This window comes from Suricata suricatta, chromosome 9 (assembly GCF_006229205.1).
Source record: "Suricata suricatta isolate VVHF042 chromosome 9, meerkat_22Aug2017_6uvM2_HiC, whole genome shotgun sequence".
NCBI classification, from domain to species: Eukaryota; Metazoa; Chordata; class Mammalia; order Carnivora; family Herpestidae; genus Suricata; species Suricata suricatta.
Genome location: NC_043708.1, coordinates 78,827,876 through 78,846,059, shown reverse-complemented (window position 1 = coordinate 78,846,059; position 18,184 = coordinate 78,827,876). Strand labels below are relative to the sequence as shown.

General features: G+C 34.5%; 1 protein-coding gene across 1 annotated transcript in view; it reads right to left on the bottom strand.

Annotated features, from left to right (window-relative positions):
* The window catches only part of SPRED1 (sprouty related EVH1 domain containing 1), a 125,549-nt gene that overhangs the window by 52,119 nt on the left and 55,246 nt on the right, over nucleotides 1-18,184 (bottom strand). The window contains exon 2 of the mRNA XM_029951543.1: nucleotides 15,802-15,976. Within this exon, the coding sequence (XP_029807403.1) occupies nucleotides 15,802-15,976 (175 nt within the window). The remainder of the gene's footprint in view (nucleotides 1-15,801; nucleotides 15,977-18,184) is intronic.

The window sequence follows — 18,184 nt, the reverse complement described above, 5'->3', positions numbered from 1 at the left end:
AAAAGCAACAACAAATTCAAAAGCACTTAAATGTTTGTAATGACTCCTTCAAAAAAAGAAAAACCTTTCAGACTTACACATACCAACAGACCTAAGTCTGAGAAGAATGTAATCGCTACAAATTAACCAGCGGAAACCAGCTTCAGGAAGGTGACTATAATAATGAAGGAGAAAACATACCACAATGTAAGGAGTATCTGGTAAAACAACTTTTCATTCCAATACAAATCTAAACATATCTAAGTTGGTTAAGAAATACAAGTCTAACTTCTTTTCTAGCTAAATAAGTACTTTTAGAACCATGAATATTTAAACGGGATTTTTAAGCCCTCCAATCTAGTGGTAACAACGACAACAAAAAAAGAACAAATATTTTATCTCTTTCCTCTGTTAAGGTTTTCATTTATTTCATTACTTAGGTTAATTATGAAAAAAATACTGATGAACAAGTGAACTCTGAATTTAAGAAAAGTAAACTACCGTTAGCATAAATATATTAAAATCTGATATAGATGAAGAGAGGCAAAAGAAGTGGTTAGTGTGAATGCATATTTATAGAGTATCCAAAATAAAATGATTAAGGCATAAGGGGCATCTGGGTAGCTCAGTCAGTTAAGGGTCAGACTCTTGATTTCTGCTCAGGTCATGATCTCGTGGTGGTAAGATGGAGCCCCACACTGACCATGGAGCCTGCTTAATTTAGGATTTCCCTCGGGCCACCTGGGTGGCTCAGTTGGTTTGGCATCCCACTTCAGCTCAGGCCATGATCTCACAGTTTGTGTATTTGAGCACCATATCAGGCTCTGTGCCAACAGTTGGGAGTCTGCCTTCGATCCTCTGTCTCCTTTTCTTTCCCTCTCCCATTTGTTCTCTTTCTTTCTCTCAAAAATAAATAAAACATTTGAAAAATTATTTTAAAAAAGATTTTCTCTCTTATTCATAAATAAATAAACAAAATGATTAAGGTACGAACAACAGAAGGGGCAAGAATAGGATACATATACTTCCCAGGAAGGAAAATGCTAGTACTGTGTAAGAAGAATTTCATATAGTAATTAATTAATTAATCTTGTGGGCTTTGCAGCTAAGACTAGCTGGGTCCCATCTAGTCTCTACCACTCATTATGCATCTACTTTTGAGACTTTTATTTATTTCATTTATACATGCAGAGCACTCAAAGAGTGCCTAGCACATAGTAAACCCTCCACAAATAGTATTAGTAATGGTGATGTTGATCATCACGTGACTCACCAATCCATTACCAACAGCTGTTATGAGAAAATGGGAGATCATTAGTTATGAGAAGCGATTTTTTTGAATAGAGGAGGAGATTTTTGATGATGAAATAAATGTACTCTCAAGAGCTCAAAGAGCTTATGAATAAAGTCTGTGAAGCTAAAGTTAGCAGATTCCAAAGGCAGTGAAAAATTTTTATCTCCAATGTTTTTCCTTCTTCTGAAAGAAATTTTAGGGTACTTTACAGAAGTGAGAAAAGGGAAATGCCAAAGTCACTAAAAAACTAAAACTTGTAAAGGTAATTCCAAGTTATCTGGAGAAACATAGAGCAAAATTCCCATTGCAAAATTATTGAACTGTTTGCCAGAAGTACTTAAAACAGACCAAGTCAAAAATGGGTACAAGTGCATTTTTGTTTCATTAATAACAAATAATAATTTGGGAGAGCAGAGTAAAATTAAATACACACTTTCAAACTACTATGTACTTTGTAACAGTTGTTACCTTACAAATAATTACACACTTACAGACTGCATTATCTAAGAAGTACTCTAGTTGCAAACTAGACATAAATTTTTTCACTAGTAACTTTCTAAAATATCTTTGACTCCGAGAAAAAATCATTTCATTTTTGAAATAAAAGTGCCAAATTCAAATTAAATGACTTCATAACCCAAATCAGTAACTGGTATCTTAAATAGTTGCTTCATACTAATGTTTAGTTTTCTGGATGATATAAAAGATAGAATCCTTTATGAAAGACACCTAGAAATATGAAACTATATTGTCAAATACAGAATTTTACTAATTATCCATTAACAAAATTTGTGTTTAATGCTATGTTCTGAGCTGTGTCGATTTCAGACATTCTTAAAAAGGAATAGAAGGAACAATGGCAGTGTTTCTCACATAAGAGCAGTTGAGCTACAACAGAAGGGAGCCAGAATTCTTTCAATATATATATGTCATAAAGGAGAGACCGAGGAACAGCTCCAGATTAAAGGAGAATGAAGACACATGACAGCTAAATGCTATGTGATCTTGTACTGAAGGAACAGAAATGCTATTAAGAACATGATTAGGATAGTTTACAAAACTGGAATATGGGCTGTAGATTAAAGTTCCACATTTACATTAAATTTCCTAAATAGGATAATTAAATGGTGATTAAGAAAATATCCTTGTTCTTTTGGGGGGAAAATTGGTGTATTTGGGTAAAAGGTATAAAGGAGATCTTATACTATTCTTGCTAAAAACTGATTCTTTACAAAGAAATGAAATGGACAAACAAAAAAGGCATGGAAGTATAAATAAACAATACTCGGTATGAAAGGGGATAAAATTGAAGGGACAGCAAAAATTTAGAAAGTGATAAAGAATACAATGTAAGATTTTAGAACTCTAAATCTGGAAAACTAAGTGAAATAGCTGATTTTCTAGAAAAACTATAACTTGTTATAAAGAAAACTTGTTAAAACTTGTTGAAAAGAAAACTCTAAACTTGTTAAAAAGAAAACAAAGCCATTAGAGACCTGTAACCATTAAAGAAAGTGAATCAGCAAAAAGTGAGAGGAATAAGAGAATGGAAAATGAGATCCACTGTGGTTCTCTCAGCACCTCTGAGAAACAGGTCAAGCACTTGAGACCACAATCAAGAAGGCTATCTCCTGTTAGAGAATTTAGAAGGAGTTACCGTGAGCAGAAACAGGAGAAAACTAATGCTACTGACTTCTAATTAAGACACTGCTCTAACTCCTGGTGGCCGCACAAAGAACATGAAATTCCTGGGCTGGGGCAATACCCCCTACTTCCTTACTTGGCTCTTTCCCAAGCCCTCACAGGCTGTTATATCTCTAAATTGGCCAGACTAAAACTAAACAAGCTTAAAAAACTCTCTTCTCCCTCAAATGGGTCTGCTGAATTTGGAAAGGGTCCCATACAACTCTGAAAGAGTCTATCTGAATGATCTAAAGATTTAACAGCATGAATCTTTATTAATTAATTTATAGAGCATATCTGTATTATACAAAACCATTTAGAAACACAAGAATATTCAAAAATTTAATGATACTTGGAGAGCTTCGGTCTTTTGAGTTGGACAAAAAAAAAAAAAAAAAACCCAGAGAGAATAGGATATATAATAGTTGAATCATTTAAAAAATAAGGCTAAACTTTATAAATCCAAACCTTTATACTACAGTGAACTGAAGCCTTTCAAAAGGCTATGGATATTAGAATGAGGAATGGTCTCAAATCAATAACTGATATTCCTTCCAAGGAACTAGAAAAAACAGTAAGCAGAAGGAAGAAAATAATAATAAACAAATAAGAATCAATCAATGGAAATAGAATGAAAAAAATCAAGGAAACAAACTGCTGGTTTAAAAATAAACACCATAAAACTGATAAATCTCTAGCAAGACCGACAAATTAAAAATGAACATACAAATCACCAATTTCAGGAATGAAACAAAGGTCATCACCACGAAAGAATTTGCAGCCTTTAAAAGTAAAATTGGTAGATTAAGAACTTTATATTTGTAAATTAGAAAATTTAGAAGAAAGGAACTGATTTCTTTGAAAATTGTATATTATCAAAACTCAAGATAAGGCATAACCTGAATTGTCCTATAGCCATTAAGGAAATTCAATTTGCAATTAAAAGCTCTTAAAGAGATCTATCTATACTGAGATGATTTAACTGGAGAATTCTACCAAATACTTAAAGAAGAACTAACACCAATTTTAGACAATCTCTTCCAGAAAACAGAAAAAACACTCCCCAATTCATTTTATGAGGCCAGTATTACCTTGATACCAACACCAAATATAATACCAGAAAGAAAAAACTACATATGAATACCTCTCATAACTTATATACAAAATTCATTAATAAAATAGGAACAAATCAGGGAGCACCTGGCTGGCTCATTCAGAAGAGCATGTGACTCTTGATCTCAGGGTCATGAGTTGGATTTCTACATTGGGTACAGACATGACTTAAAAAAACAAACTTTTCAAAAACAAATAGTAGTAAATCAAACTCAATAATATATAAAAAGATTATATACCATGACCAAGTGGGATATGATAATCTATCATACCAACAAGCTAAAGATATCATATCAACTGTATACAAAAAGCATTCAACAGATTCTAATAGGCATTTAAAATAAAAAAAATTCTGGCAAATTAGAAATAGAGGAAAATTATCTCAGTTCATTAAAGAACACTATGAAATAAAACTCTGCAGCTAACATCATATTCAAGGGTGAAAGGCTGTGTTTCCACTAAGATCTGAACAAGGCAAGAATATACACTAATACCATTCTTCTTGTACATAAAACTGCAAGTTCTTGTCACTGCAATAATGGAAGAAAAAGAAATAAAAGGCATACAGAGTGAAAAGAAAGGAATAAAACTGTTCAAATTGGTAGATGACATGACTGTCTATATTTAAAACTCCTAGGGGCACTTGGGTGGTTGAGTTTGTTCAAGCATCCAACACTTGATTTCGGCTCAGGTCATGATCTTGGCTCAGGTCACAATCTCAGGCTTTAAAATATTGGGCCCCTGCCGGGCTCCCTACTGGGCATGAAGCCTGCTTAAAATTCTCTCTCTCCCTCTATCCCTTCCCCTAGCTCCCCACCCCTCACACTTGCACATGCTCTCTAAATAAATAAGTAAATAAATAATCCCAGGGAATCTAAAACCTCAAAGGTCAGTAAAGTAACAGGACACAAAAATTAATCATCTCTATATACAATGAGCATGCACTAATCAAAATTATGAACATAATACTATTTATAATTGCTCCAAGAAAAATGATATGCTTAACAAAACACCTATAGGATCTATATGCTAAAAATCACAAAATGCTAATGAAAGATTCAATACAAACACCTTACCAGAGACAAACCACATTCAAGGATTAGAATATTCAACATAATAAAGATGTTAATTCTCACCAAATTGACCCACAGATTTAATATAATTCCTATCAAAATTCTAATAAAGAATTTGTAGACACAGATTAAGATTAATCTAAAATTTATATGGAAAGGGGCACCTGGGTGGCTCAGCTGGTTAGCATCCAACTTCAACTCAGGTCATGATCTCATGGTTCTTGGGTTCCAGTCCCATATCTGACTAGCAGCTGTCAGTGCAGAGGCTGCCTCAGGTCCTCTATCCCCCTCTCTCTCTCTGCCCCTACCCTGCTCATGCTCTTTCTTTTTCAAAAAGAAATAAACGTTAAAAAAAAGAACTTCTGAAAAAAATTTATATGGAAAAGCACTGACCCTTGAATAGCCCAAATAATTTCATGAAATAAGAATAAAATGGGAGAAATCACTACCTAATACATGGGGGGGGTTACAATATTGCTATAGTAATACAATGTGTGATATTTATGAAAGGGGAGACAGAGTAAATGGTGCTGGAAAAACTGCACATTTATAGGCAAAAACAAAACAAAACAAAACAAAACACCTTGATCCAAGTATTATACCTTATGTAAAAATTAACTCAAATTTGACCAAAGACTTAAATATAAAATGTGAAACTATAAAACTTCCAGGAAAAAAAAAAATAGGATAAGTCTTTGAGACTTAGGGCAAGACAGGGAGTTCTTGGACTTGATGCCAAAATCATAATCTATGAAAGGAAAAATTTATAAATTGAACATCATCAAAATACAAAATTTTGCTCTGCAAAAGATCCGAGGAAGAAGATAAAAAGACAAGCTATGGACTGGGAGAAAGTATCTGCAAACCACATATCCCAGCAAAGGACAAGTATCTAGAATATACAAAGAACTCTCAAAATTCAACATCAAAATTAAAAGCCCCAAAAAATTCAATGAGAAAACAGCAAAGGATATGAACAGATTTTTCACCAAACAAGGTACAAATAAACACATGAAAAGATATTCAAAATTATTAGCCATTCAATGCACTCTCACTACATACCTATCACCCTGACTAAAATAAAAAATGTAACCATAAAATGCTGTCAAGAATGCCTAGAAAAGTCTGGGATTGTTCACACACTGTATACACTGCTTGTAGAAATGTAACATTGTATTGCCACTCTGGGGGAAAGTTTGGCAGTTTCTTACAGGTAACTATCACACATTCAACAATTGCGCTCTTGGTCATTTATTCCAGAGAAATAAAACAGGTTCACAGAAAAACCTGAACGTGAACGTTTGGAGCAGCTTTACTTGTAATAGCCCCAAACTGCAACAGCCTAGGTGTCTGTCACTGAGTCAATGGTTAAATGAATCTGGTACAAAGACATCACAAAATACTAGCCAACAATAAAAAGGGACAAACTATTGCTATATTCAACAACCTGGATGAACTCTCAGGAACAACAGTAAATGGAAAAAAAAGAAAACTAACTCAATCCTGAAAGGTTACATACTTGTGATTCCAATTATATAACATCTTTTGAAATTACAAAATTATAGAAATGGAGAACACATGAGTGGTTGCCAGGCCAAGGAGGAGGTGGATGTGGTTATAAAAGAATAACAGGAGGGAGGATTCCTGTGGTTACTAAATTGTTTTGTATCTTTCTGTGGATGGTAAAACTGTATAGTCTTTTTTTTTTTAATGGTTTTTATTTATTTTTGAGAGACAGAGACAGTGCAAGCAGGGGAGGGTCAGAGAGAGAGGGAGATACAGAATCTGAAGCAGGCCCCAGGCTCTGAGCTGTCAGCACAGAGCCCAACACGGGGCTCGAACCCATGAATCGTGAGATCATGACCTGAGCTGAAGCCAGACGCTTAACCGACTGAGCCACCCAGGCGCCCCAGAACTGTATAGTGTTAAATACCCAAATAAGTACAAGTAAAAGTAAGAAAATCTGAATATGATGATTTGTATCAAAGTGAATATATATTTTAATTGTCATTATACTACAGTTTTGCAAAGTGTTACTAATGGGAAAACTGTAAAAGTAACATAACAGTACCTCTTCATATTATTCTTACAACAGCAATTAATAATCTATAATTGTCTAAATAAAAATATCAATTAAAAAAGTCTATGGAATACCTGGAAAACAAACAAACCAATACCAATTTAAAAAAAGGGTAAAAACTAATAAGAAAAAAAAACTAGTATTAGCAGGTATTAAACTCTACACAAAACTAAAATAATTTAAAAAGTGAAATCTTCACTTCACCATCAACAGATCAGTGCAATTAAATAGGAGGAACTGGTATGGATCAAATTCCATCCTTCTGAAATTTAGGAAGAAGGTCTCATCAGACACTGAATCAGTTGGCATCTAGATCTTAGACTTTGCAGCCTCCAGAACTGTGAGAAAATAAATTCCCACTGTTTAAGGCAGGCATTTATGACATCTCATTATGGTTTAAGCCTAAACCAAACCCTCATACTATACATATTAAACTTAAAAAGTCTAGCATATAGAAGGCAACCAAATATCTGCTGATTAGTTAAAAGTATATCAATCAACTAATCAATTAAAAGCATGCTACATTCATACACTGTATGCTACATACGTACAGTGAGGAAATATTTATAAAACTAATGACGTCAGTTATTTGGGATCAAAAAGTCTGGGCTTTAATTTAGCTATTAGGGAGGCGATTAGCGCTTGTAACAGTTTAATGGCAGTTGGAATGTAGTAATAGAAAGGATGCGCAGTATATCAGAATCAGATACAAAACAGAAACACGAAGCAAAGATAATCCTGATGAGCCTGAGAAATGAGATTAACCAGTACAAATCAATCACTAAAGAATGAAGTATTACTTTAAAGTTAATAATTGAATAACTGGGTACCTGGGTGGCTCAGTTGGTTAAGTGTCTGACTTCAGCTCAGGCCACAACCTTGTGGTTTGTGAGTACAGTGCTGTGGAGCCTGCCTAGGATTCTCTCTCTCTTCCCCTCTCTCACTGCCACTTCCCCCCCTTGCACTCTCTCTCTCTCAAAATAAATGAACTTAAAAAAAATACAATAATTGAATAATAAAAAGAAGCATAGTCAGTAAAGAAAGTGCAGAAGGGAATGTTAAGCTGAATTTTTCTGAAAAGACAAAATAAAAGCAACCAGAAAGGTAAGATGGGACATATTATAAATCTTAATTTTTAAGAAATAGCTATCACATGGCTCGAAAAGAAAGAGAATAGAAATGAGAAGAGGCAGGGTTTTTTCTCTTCAAGGAATACTAGCAACATTAAAGAATTAACTGTTGTAAAACAACTGCTGGGAGAAAGTCACAAAGTTCACGGATGTGTAGAAAAGCCATTAACAGTATATTTATTACCTTTCCAATGGATTGACATTTTGGTAATTTTGGACTAGCTGAATTTTATTATTATTAGCATTCCTTCCAGTTCCAATCCTTCATAGGAAAACTGTTGCCCAAGTTGCTTTCTCTAACTCAATTTTCCCATTTTTCCATTTGACCTACCTGTGACAATAAAAAGGAAATTGTTCCTGCCATTATCATTTCAAGACTAGCAAGCTGTCTGCCTACATTTTCTATTTCACATAAACTCTTAACATGCTATCTTTATAATTATTTAGTTAATGTAAAAGAGGGGAAAACGTTTCCATAAAATCAATGCATGCTTTCGGTGAATCATGGGTGAATCATGAATGAAAAGCTCGGAAAGGCAACATCATTGAAATTATTGCTTTTGGAAAGAGGCAGGTAAAGTCAAGACCAAAAAGAAGCAGTGACCAGATTATACGTTTTATGTTTTGAGGTAAGGAGACAGAGTTGTTTCTAGGAAATTTCTGGAAACTACTAAAGAAATATTAGACCCAGGTTTTACAAAGTTCAGTGTAATAAGCAATACAGAAACCACAGGAAGTTAGGAAAACTGGGCCATGAAAAAATATTAGGAGCCTTATCTTCAGTAATACAGGCCAGGTAGGAGCTAAGTAGAGACGAAATGGATGAAACAGAAAACCAAAGAATACTTGTTTGGATAAATGAAAGAATCACTGACTCCTAGGTTTATGATTGTTACTGCTGCACAATTTGATGCCATTCTCCAAAGCCACAAAAAGCCCGAGATCTTACACAGTGTATGTAGCATAAAAACTTAACCAAAAATACAGATTCATTCTACCTTAAGGATACTCAAGACTTGAAAATCCAAACATATAAACTAAAATATAAGGCCTTGGGATGCCTGGATGGCTCAGCCGGTTAAGCATCTGACTTCAGATGAAGTCACGATGTCATGATTCATGACCTCAAATCCCCGTGTTGGGCTCTGCACTTAAACTGCAGATTCTCTGCCTAGGACTCTCTCCGTGCCCATCTCCTGCTCTATCTCGCTCACTCGCTCTCTCAAAAGAAATAAAGAAACTTAAATTTTAAATATAAGCTCTTTTCAAATAGAATTCTTTACTCAAATATTACCTACCTTTTCTAAGACCTTCCTTCGTTATTCAATCTAAATTTTTAACAAACCTTCCTACAAAATACTTCCTTCCTATCTCAATTTCCATGACTTATTTTTTCCCCTGGCACTGAGGTGTCTTGCATATTATTTCACTTATTTATTGTAGTATTTCTTCGTCTCTCACCAGAATGTATACTGCCCTAAAAACTAGGACTTCTTTCTTCATTTACATATCCCCAGTACCTAGAACAGTGTCCAGCACACTGAGTACACCCAATAAATAATTGTTACATGAAAGATGCACCTTTAAAAAGGGAATAGTCCCCTTTAATAATGTAGGGTTCATTAAGCCAAAAACTCAGCTCATACTAGCTACTGAAATATGAATGAGAGTGGTTTAAATGACTGACAAGAAAAATTTAGACTGGATTAAAAAGGGAAATAATAAGAAAGATACTAAAGCCAAAAGGAGTCTAGTGCAATTGGGAGAAAAATCAGAGGTACAAAGTGATAGAGCAAGCATGACACTTTAAGAGCAAGAAAAGGAGACTCAAACAAAAATGACAGGAAATTGTAAAATTCCTCAAACAGAACAGTTTCGAATAAGCACCAGACCCAGGAAAGTAGGTTGCCAAAATGAAGACCAGAAGGTCAAGTCACCACAAAGAAAAGCAGCCAAGACCAACGACGAGTCTCTGATGTGGAAAGGTAGGCTACGGGAAGGAACTGCTGCAGTGCACAGAGGACAATGAGAGCTAGAGGGCGGTGAACTGAGTGGCACTGTGTCATCAGTGGGACTTACATACACGGCTGACAGAATATTCTGTAAGGGGAATAGGAACAGTAAAAATGCTGAACCATCTCTGCTCCCACTCACACTTTCTAACTCCGTTATATTATGGTGAATAGAACCAGTATCTCAAGAGACAGAGCTGCTGAATCCTCAAGGGTAAGCTAGTTAATGCAATGGGTTTTCAGTGTAGGAAAAGTTCTATAAGAGAACTGAGGTTTCACAATGGAATAATTCACAGAGGCACAGTGGGCAAAGCTAAGCAGAAAATTGCTCTGTACTTTTATGAAAAGTTCAGTCTAAGGCAGAAAGACGAGACCTATCTTCCAAGGTTTCCAATGGTGGAGAGTAGGTGAGTCTCATTTTTTAAAAAGCCACTGCTATTTTATAACTACTTTATTTTCTTCCTAGGGAACAAGTACTCTAATTTTGTTTTAGGCTCTAGTAAAGAAACCCCATTTTACAAATATCTCTTCTAAACAATAGAATCATTATCTTATAGGCATTCTAATTTTTATAAGCATTTTTATCCACAACCTAAAAACTTATTAATTCAAAAAACAATTCTTTAAATCTCTGACAAATTGTTAAAACTTGAAATGTTTCTTATTTTTCCTTTCTTCATTTTAATGACTTTGTCACTCTATGTTTATAATGATATCTATCTTATAACTTTGCTTTGATACAGCACAGTGCCTTTTTGTTTACACAGAATGTTTTAAGTAATCCAGATGTTGCCCTACTTACCTTTCTATACAGCCTACCCTATTTCTTCCTATGTCTTAGTACATAATATGCTTTAAAAAGTGTAACACCTTTAAATTAGTAAGTTCATAGTATTTTATTACCTATTTAGTAACTTAAGAATAGCTCATTTAGAATCCCATGGCAATTAAAAACTGTTTAGTAACAAATACTTTAGCAAAGTTTTAAATATTATTACTGACAATTTATTCAGGTACTTATAAAGATTCTAAAGGTATAATTCAGTGTTCCAATTTATATATCACATGCAATCAGCTAAAAACAAATAGTATAATCTATATATATGGTAAATACTCTGTAATGTTTACCTATGAAATAGAAGTGTGATACTAACAAAGAGGGGTCACCATATCTAGTGAAAACGATGCAAAAGAGAAAGTTTCTATTGTGGAAAGTGGAAAGCTCCATAGTGAGGATTATCTACACAAATGAACAGTTAAATTTTAGTTGGTATATTAAAAAATGTGACCCAAGATAACACTAACTTGTCTTGAAGAAATCAAAATTTAGAAGGAAATGGAGGATACAATTCACATAAATCAAAAAAGGCAGTTGTGAGAATCCATCATTGTCAAAGACTATTCCATCAATCCCCAAGTGTCTGGAAGAAATAATACCTTCATTATCTTAAACTACAGCACCAAAGCCCAGTGCTTCTTTTGGAATTTTTTCTCAATCACCAATGAAGTATGAAAGCCAATGTAAAATAGAACTTTTCCAACTTTTTCCTCAGGCATACTTAGAAAAATAACATTTGTTTTTTGTTGTTGTTTTTAATCTTTATTTTTTAGAGAGAGAAAGAGACAGAGTGCAAGCAGGGGAAGAACAGAGAGAGAGAGGGAAACACAATCCAAAGCAGGCTCCAGGCTCTGAGCTGTCAGCACAGAACCCGATGCAGGGCCCAAAATCATGAACTATGAGATCGTGATCTGAGCCAAACTCGGCTACTTAACCAACTGAGGCACCTAGGTGCCTCAAGAAACAACAATTGTAAGGCAACGAGGAAAGATTAGGAGCTCCGGGTGGTGAAGAGGCAAATAGCCTGGAAGCCCCTGCCATGTTGACCATTCATGCATGGCACAGAGCTTGAGAAGCTTAATTTAGAGTATCAAAGGGTAGCCTGAGAAATAAATTCTACCTTTGTAAGCACCATAAAAACAGGCAAGTTATAGGTAAGCATCATAGGAAATAATTTAAGTCAGAGTAAGACAAACACCTTATGATTTCACTTATATGGAGAACTTGAGAAACAAAATGGATGAACATAGGGGAAAGGGAAAAAAAAAAAAAGAAGGCAAACCATAAGAGACTTTAACCATAGAGAATAAGCTGAGGGTTAATAGAGGGAGGTGGGCAGAGGATGGGCTAAATTGGTGATGCGTATTAAGGAAGGCACTTGTGTTGAGTGATGAATCACAAAATTCAATTCCTGAAACCAATTTACACTATATTGTTAACTTAAAAAAAATAGGAAATAACTTCTGATCTCTCTGAATGAATGAAAGAACCAATGAATGATGGAGTACTGACCTAATTACATAAAATAATTCCTTCCTTAAAAAAATCCCAGTCAGCCTCCTCTTTATTTGTGCTCCCTTTCTTATTTAAAAAAAAAAAAAAAGTGAAATACAACCCTTTGTGAAGTACAAGACATTTTTTAGTACAAGTAATTGTGAATCAAAGGCTGGGAAAAGTCTACCAAAGTACTTTTACACTTGAGAAAAACCATCTTTCTTCTTCACTATGGTTACCAGTATTCTAACTTACTAAAATTCATCTAAGGTAGAAGATTCTAAGAGGTAACCCACATAAAAAATGGGTACACAACACAGTTTTTACCAAATATCTTTTACATGATTGACTACTGCATAAAGATAACACTAAAATCAAGTTTACTTACCAAGAAGGATTTTAAAGAATACTATCATGAACTTGGGAAAAACTTTGTAAACTTACACTCAATAGTCATAAAGTAGTTCTTTTTTAAATAAATCAAACTAGAACCCAGAAAAATGGATTGAAATAAAACCAATCAATATAAGTATCTACAGATATGGACATTAATGATCCCAAAATGCAGTGATAATGAAAGAGATACACACTTCAATTCTCTTACTGCTTCAGAAGGATCTGGGTCCAATGCGTATTACCCAGCAGAGCGGGCCAAATAATCTGCTTATTTCAATATCCCTGTCCCACTTGTCTTGAGATTCCAAAAGATTTTGGAATAACATAAAACTCTTCACAATAGCTAATCCCTACAGGGAAAATGGCAATCCTCCAACTTAAAAGTAATTTTTCTTTCATGTCTACATAGACATATATTTATCATCCCTGTTTCACAAATAACAAGCTTCCTCTAGGAAGGTGAAACAACAGATGTTTGAATCCTAGGTCAGTGCTTCTACCAGAAAAACCTCTTTTCTTGTTAGCCCATTGGGATTCTATACCCTAGGACTCAGTTAAGGGCTCAAATTAAGTCCTAACGTAAGGAACTAAGTTTGGGTTCTTTCTGAATCCCAGTTTTATTCTCACTAGCTTTCTGTCAAAGCAACACTCTCAGCAACCACCTAATCCATCAATCTGAGTGATCTCTGACCTGCTTCACTCCTAGTTATGTAGATTTGGTCTTGTGCTTAATTTTTGGAAAGTAAACTATCCATCTTCATTAATGTAACTAATACTCTATTTTACTCCAATATATCTTTTCTCTACTTCACATCTAGGTTCATCTTTTCTTTGTTTTATGCTTTTTCTAGTAAGCTTTTTTTCTCCAACTCTTTCTCTACTTTTGATTTCTGTCTTCTCTTTTTTCTATATTTACTATTAAAACATTTCTTAAATCTTCACTATTTCACTCAGTTCCTAACATCTATAACTTCTGTTCCAACAACAGTCCTCAGTTATCATTAGCTTAGACAAGAAGCATAAACTCCAGGACAGATCACCAAAGCCTCTTTTGTACAAGTTTACAAGGCTTATTTTAAATAAGCATTAGTACATGCCATCTACTATCTTTTCCAAAGTAAAAACAAACCACCTTTAAATATTTAAATTTACTATTACACACTTATGACTTCATCTGGGGTTTCCTACAATCCTAAAATCACATTCTGGTTAATTGAGATACATAGTCAGAAGTGAAAACTCAAAAAACTAGAGTTGGAAGGCTTTCAAGAAGATTTAGGGTAACTCTCCATTTAACTGAGGCAGAAACTGGGGCACAGACAAGTTAGGCAACTTTCTAAATTACTAAAATATTTTAGTAGTAAAAAAATATCCAGAAACCAAAATTAAAAGTAGATTTATTCAAGACGTTTATGTATGAAAGAACTATTTGGAACTTAAAACACATTCTCAAGAGAAATAACATTATTGATGCTAAATGGGCTCACAAACCAGTCCACAATTACATATTTAAAGGGAACTCAAGTTATTTTCAAGAGCCTTGGAAATTTTTGGCATTTTATTCTCATTTTGCTTCTAAGTATATGCTTTCCTTTTGCTTGATGCAGAAATGACATTAACATTACTCAGCTTCTCAGAGAAGATATGACTGCAGTTGGTTTCTGGCTCACAAATGAAACAAAGGAGAAAGAGCTTCCCACACCAATTAAAAGAGAATAAATATTAAACATTATCAAAGTTGAGATTCAAATTTTAAAATACACAGATGTAAGAAAACATTGATCTGGGCCGAAGGCTGGCAACCAGGTAGTTATATGTGCCTAGAATAACTACATTAATAGAGAATGAAGAGAAAGGCCCTGAGCAGAGAGTTCAGGGTAGTAGCCAGTAAAATTTTCTGTAAGGGTCCAGATACTTATGCTCTCTGCTCCAAATATTCAACTCTGTCATTATAGTATGAAAGCAGCCATAGACAAGTGTAAATGAACGAGCTTGGCTATGTTCCAATAAAACTTTATTTATGGATACTGAAATTTAAATTTTATGTAATTACCATGTGTCACAAAATTATTACTTTTCTTCAATTTTTCAATCATTAAAAATGTAAAAACCAGGGGTGCCTAGGTGGCCTAGTTAAGCAACCAACTCTTGACTTAGGCTCAGGTTATGATCTCATGGTTTGTGAGCATGAGCCTGGTTAGTAAGTATGCATGGACAGTGTGGAACCTGCTTGGGATTCTCTCTTTCCTTCTCTCTCTGCCTCTCCCCTGCTTGCTCTCTATAGCTCTCACTCAAAATAAATAAAAATAAACTTTTAAAAAATGTTAAAACCAGTCTGAACTCATGGGCCATACAAAAACACATGACAGGCCTGGATATTCCCTGTGGACTTTAGTCTGTAAAACACCAGTTTATGGAAGAAGGAGTGGGGAAGAAGGAAAGTCAGGGTGTACCTGGTTTAATGACTAGGGGCACTATTCATGAATACTCCTGCATTAAACCTAATTAAAAAATGCTGCTCCCTTCTAACACATGTACATTAATGAGTCTCAGTTGCAAAGAAACAAGCATATTTCACTATTTTTAACATTGAAATAACTTAAAACATAATCACTGATCCTGGACAAAAATAATTCTCATAAATAACATTACACTCATCAAAACTCTATAGAATCTTAAAATTATACCAACAGATACATTATTCATTACCATTTTGTCCCTGAGTCGCTCTCCACGGATAAAAAAGTCAGCACAGCCATTCTCTTCCTGGTGAGGGACTTTGAAGACAGTGACGCAGCTCAGTCCACTCCCTCCAAGTGGTAACCATCCACCGCTAGAGTCATCCCGGGTCATCACCACAGCTCGCACTCGTGCATAACTATTACTAAAACAGATGCAAAGATCGGAAATTAGGTTTCCCATAAACAAGAAAAGCCAAGCTGTCAGTCTCTTTTGAGAAATCAAAGACCACAACAATTATTGTGTGATAACTAATGTTTCCTACTTCCATGATAGTCCACAAAGTAAGTTACTTTTGTAAGAGATGAAAAAACAAACAAACCCACAAACTAACTTAAAAGGTTAACCTTTATTTTGAAGCCTAACCTTACAATAAAAGATTACATATCTCTTATTTTAATTCATCATATGAGTAGTTCAAGCAGATCTGATTGTCATGGAAAAAGTTATATAGGACCCCAGACACAAATATTGTCAAACTACACAAGCCACTATCAAACTTGTCCATTTTCCACCTGCTGCAATATAACCAGGACAAATTACTGGTATATTTTATAGCACATTTAATTGTGACATCTCTAAGTTTCTAACATTTCTAGATTATAAATAAAATGCTGAAACAAACACCCTTAGTACAAATGCCACATTTTTTAGTTCTTGTAACTAGGAATCTAAATCACATAGATCATATAAAGACAGATATTCTGTTTCAATAACTTACCAAGCAAATTCATCTACAAAAACTTTCCATGCCCTCTTTTTAGCAGACTATTTTAAAGAGACCACACTCTGGTTTTGGCGAGAATCATTTCCCCATATTAACCACAATTGTTCTTTACATAAAACGTAAGAAATGCGTTTCATATACTAATATTCTACATTACTGACATCTAAGCATTTGAGTTCCAATCTTTTAATAAAATAATTATTAATGAAACTCTTTCTAAAAGTAGTATACCTTGATGACTTCTTAGAAAATTATATTAAGGGCACCTGGGTGGCTCAGTCAGTTAAACAACTGATTTCTTGATTTTGGCTCAGGTCATGACCTTATAGTCAGGAGACTGAGTCCTTCGTGGGCTCTGCAATAAGCAGGGAACCTGTTTGAGATTCTCTCTCTCTCCCTCTCTCCCGTTCACTCTCACACGCACTCTCTCAAAATAAATTAACTTTAAAAAGTATATAGATATAACTTAAACTTGTGTTGGTTATTATGAATATCAACTGAGGCTGTTCTGTGCTACTTTGTGTCTTTGCATATTCTAAGTGTCATGCTGCCAGGTGTCATTTCTGTTGTCCTAGTGATTGTCTGAAATCTCCCCCTCACTTTTCTTGTTTTACTTTGCAGATTTATTTTGTTGAGGTATACTTTATTTTAAGTAGTTTACCACCAAGTTGGTTTCCATATGTTGGGGAATACTTTAAATACAATAACATACAGATCTTAAATATAAAATTCAGAACTTCTGACAAATGTACACATCTGCATAACCAACACAATAATCAAGATATAGAACACTGTCGTACCTCCAGAAAATTCTCTTACGCCTCCTACCCACCAAATAAGCAGAATCACTGTTCTGTTTCTAACAAATACATTAGTTTTGCCTGTTAGGGGCCTTCAAATGCATGGAATCAAGAGAATCACCATTTTGTACCCTTTTTGTCTGACTTACTTGACTCATGTTATTGTATTAGTAGTTGGCTCTCTTTTTACTGTTACATAGGCCTCTCACTGAACAAAGGTATAACAATGCATTTATACTTTCTTGTGTTGATGGACACCTGGATTGTTTCTAGTTGTTGGCTATTATGAATAAAGCTGTTTTATACAAATATTCTTGTACAAATCTTTTTGCAGACATAGGCTTTCATTTCTATTAGCAAGGAATGGAACTGATGGATCACAGGATAATATGTTTAATTGTAGAAGAAACGAAAAAACTGTTTTCCAAAGTGGTTTTACTATTATACATTCCCATCAGTAATGTATGATACTTTCAGTTGCTCCTCGTCCTTTCTAGCATCTGGTGTTTTCAGTCTTTTAAATTATACTCACTGTAGTGAGTTTGCAGTGGTAATCCATTATAGTTTTAATATCAATTTCCCTAATGATTCATGGTGTTGAACAACTTTTCATATGGCTACTGGCCATTTACATAGCAACTACTTTTTACATCTTTGGTTATTTTTTATTATGCTGTCTTTTATTAATAGCACTGCTAGGGATTTACCCAAGGGATACAGAAATGCTGATGCATAGGAGCACATGTACCCCAATGTTCATAGCAGCAATGTCAACAATAGCCAAAACATGGAAAAAGCCTAAATGCCCATCACCTGATGAGTGGAT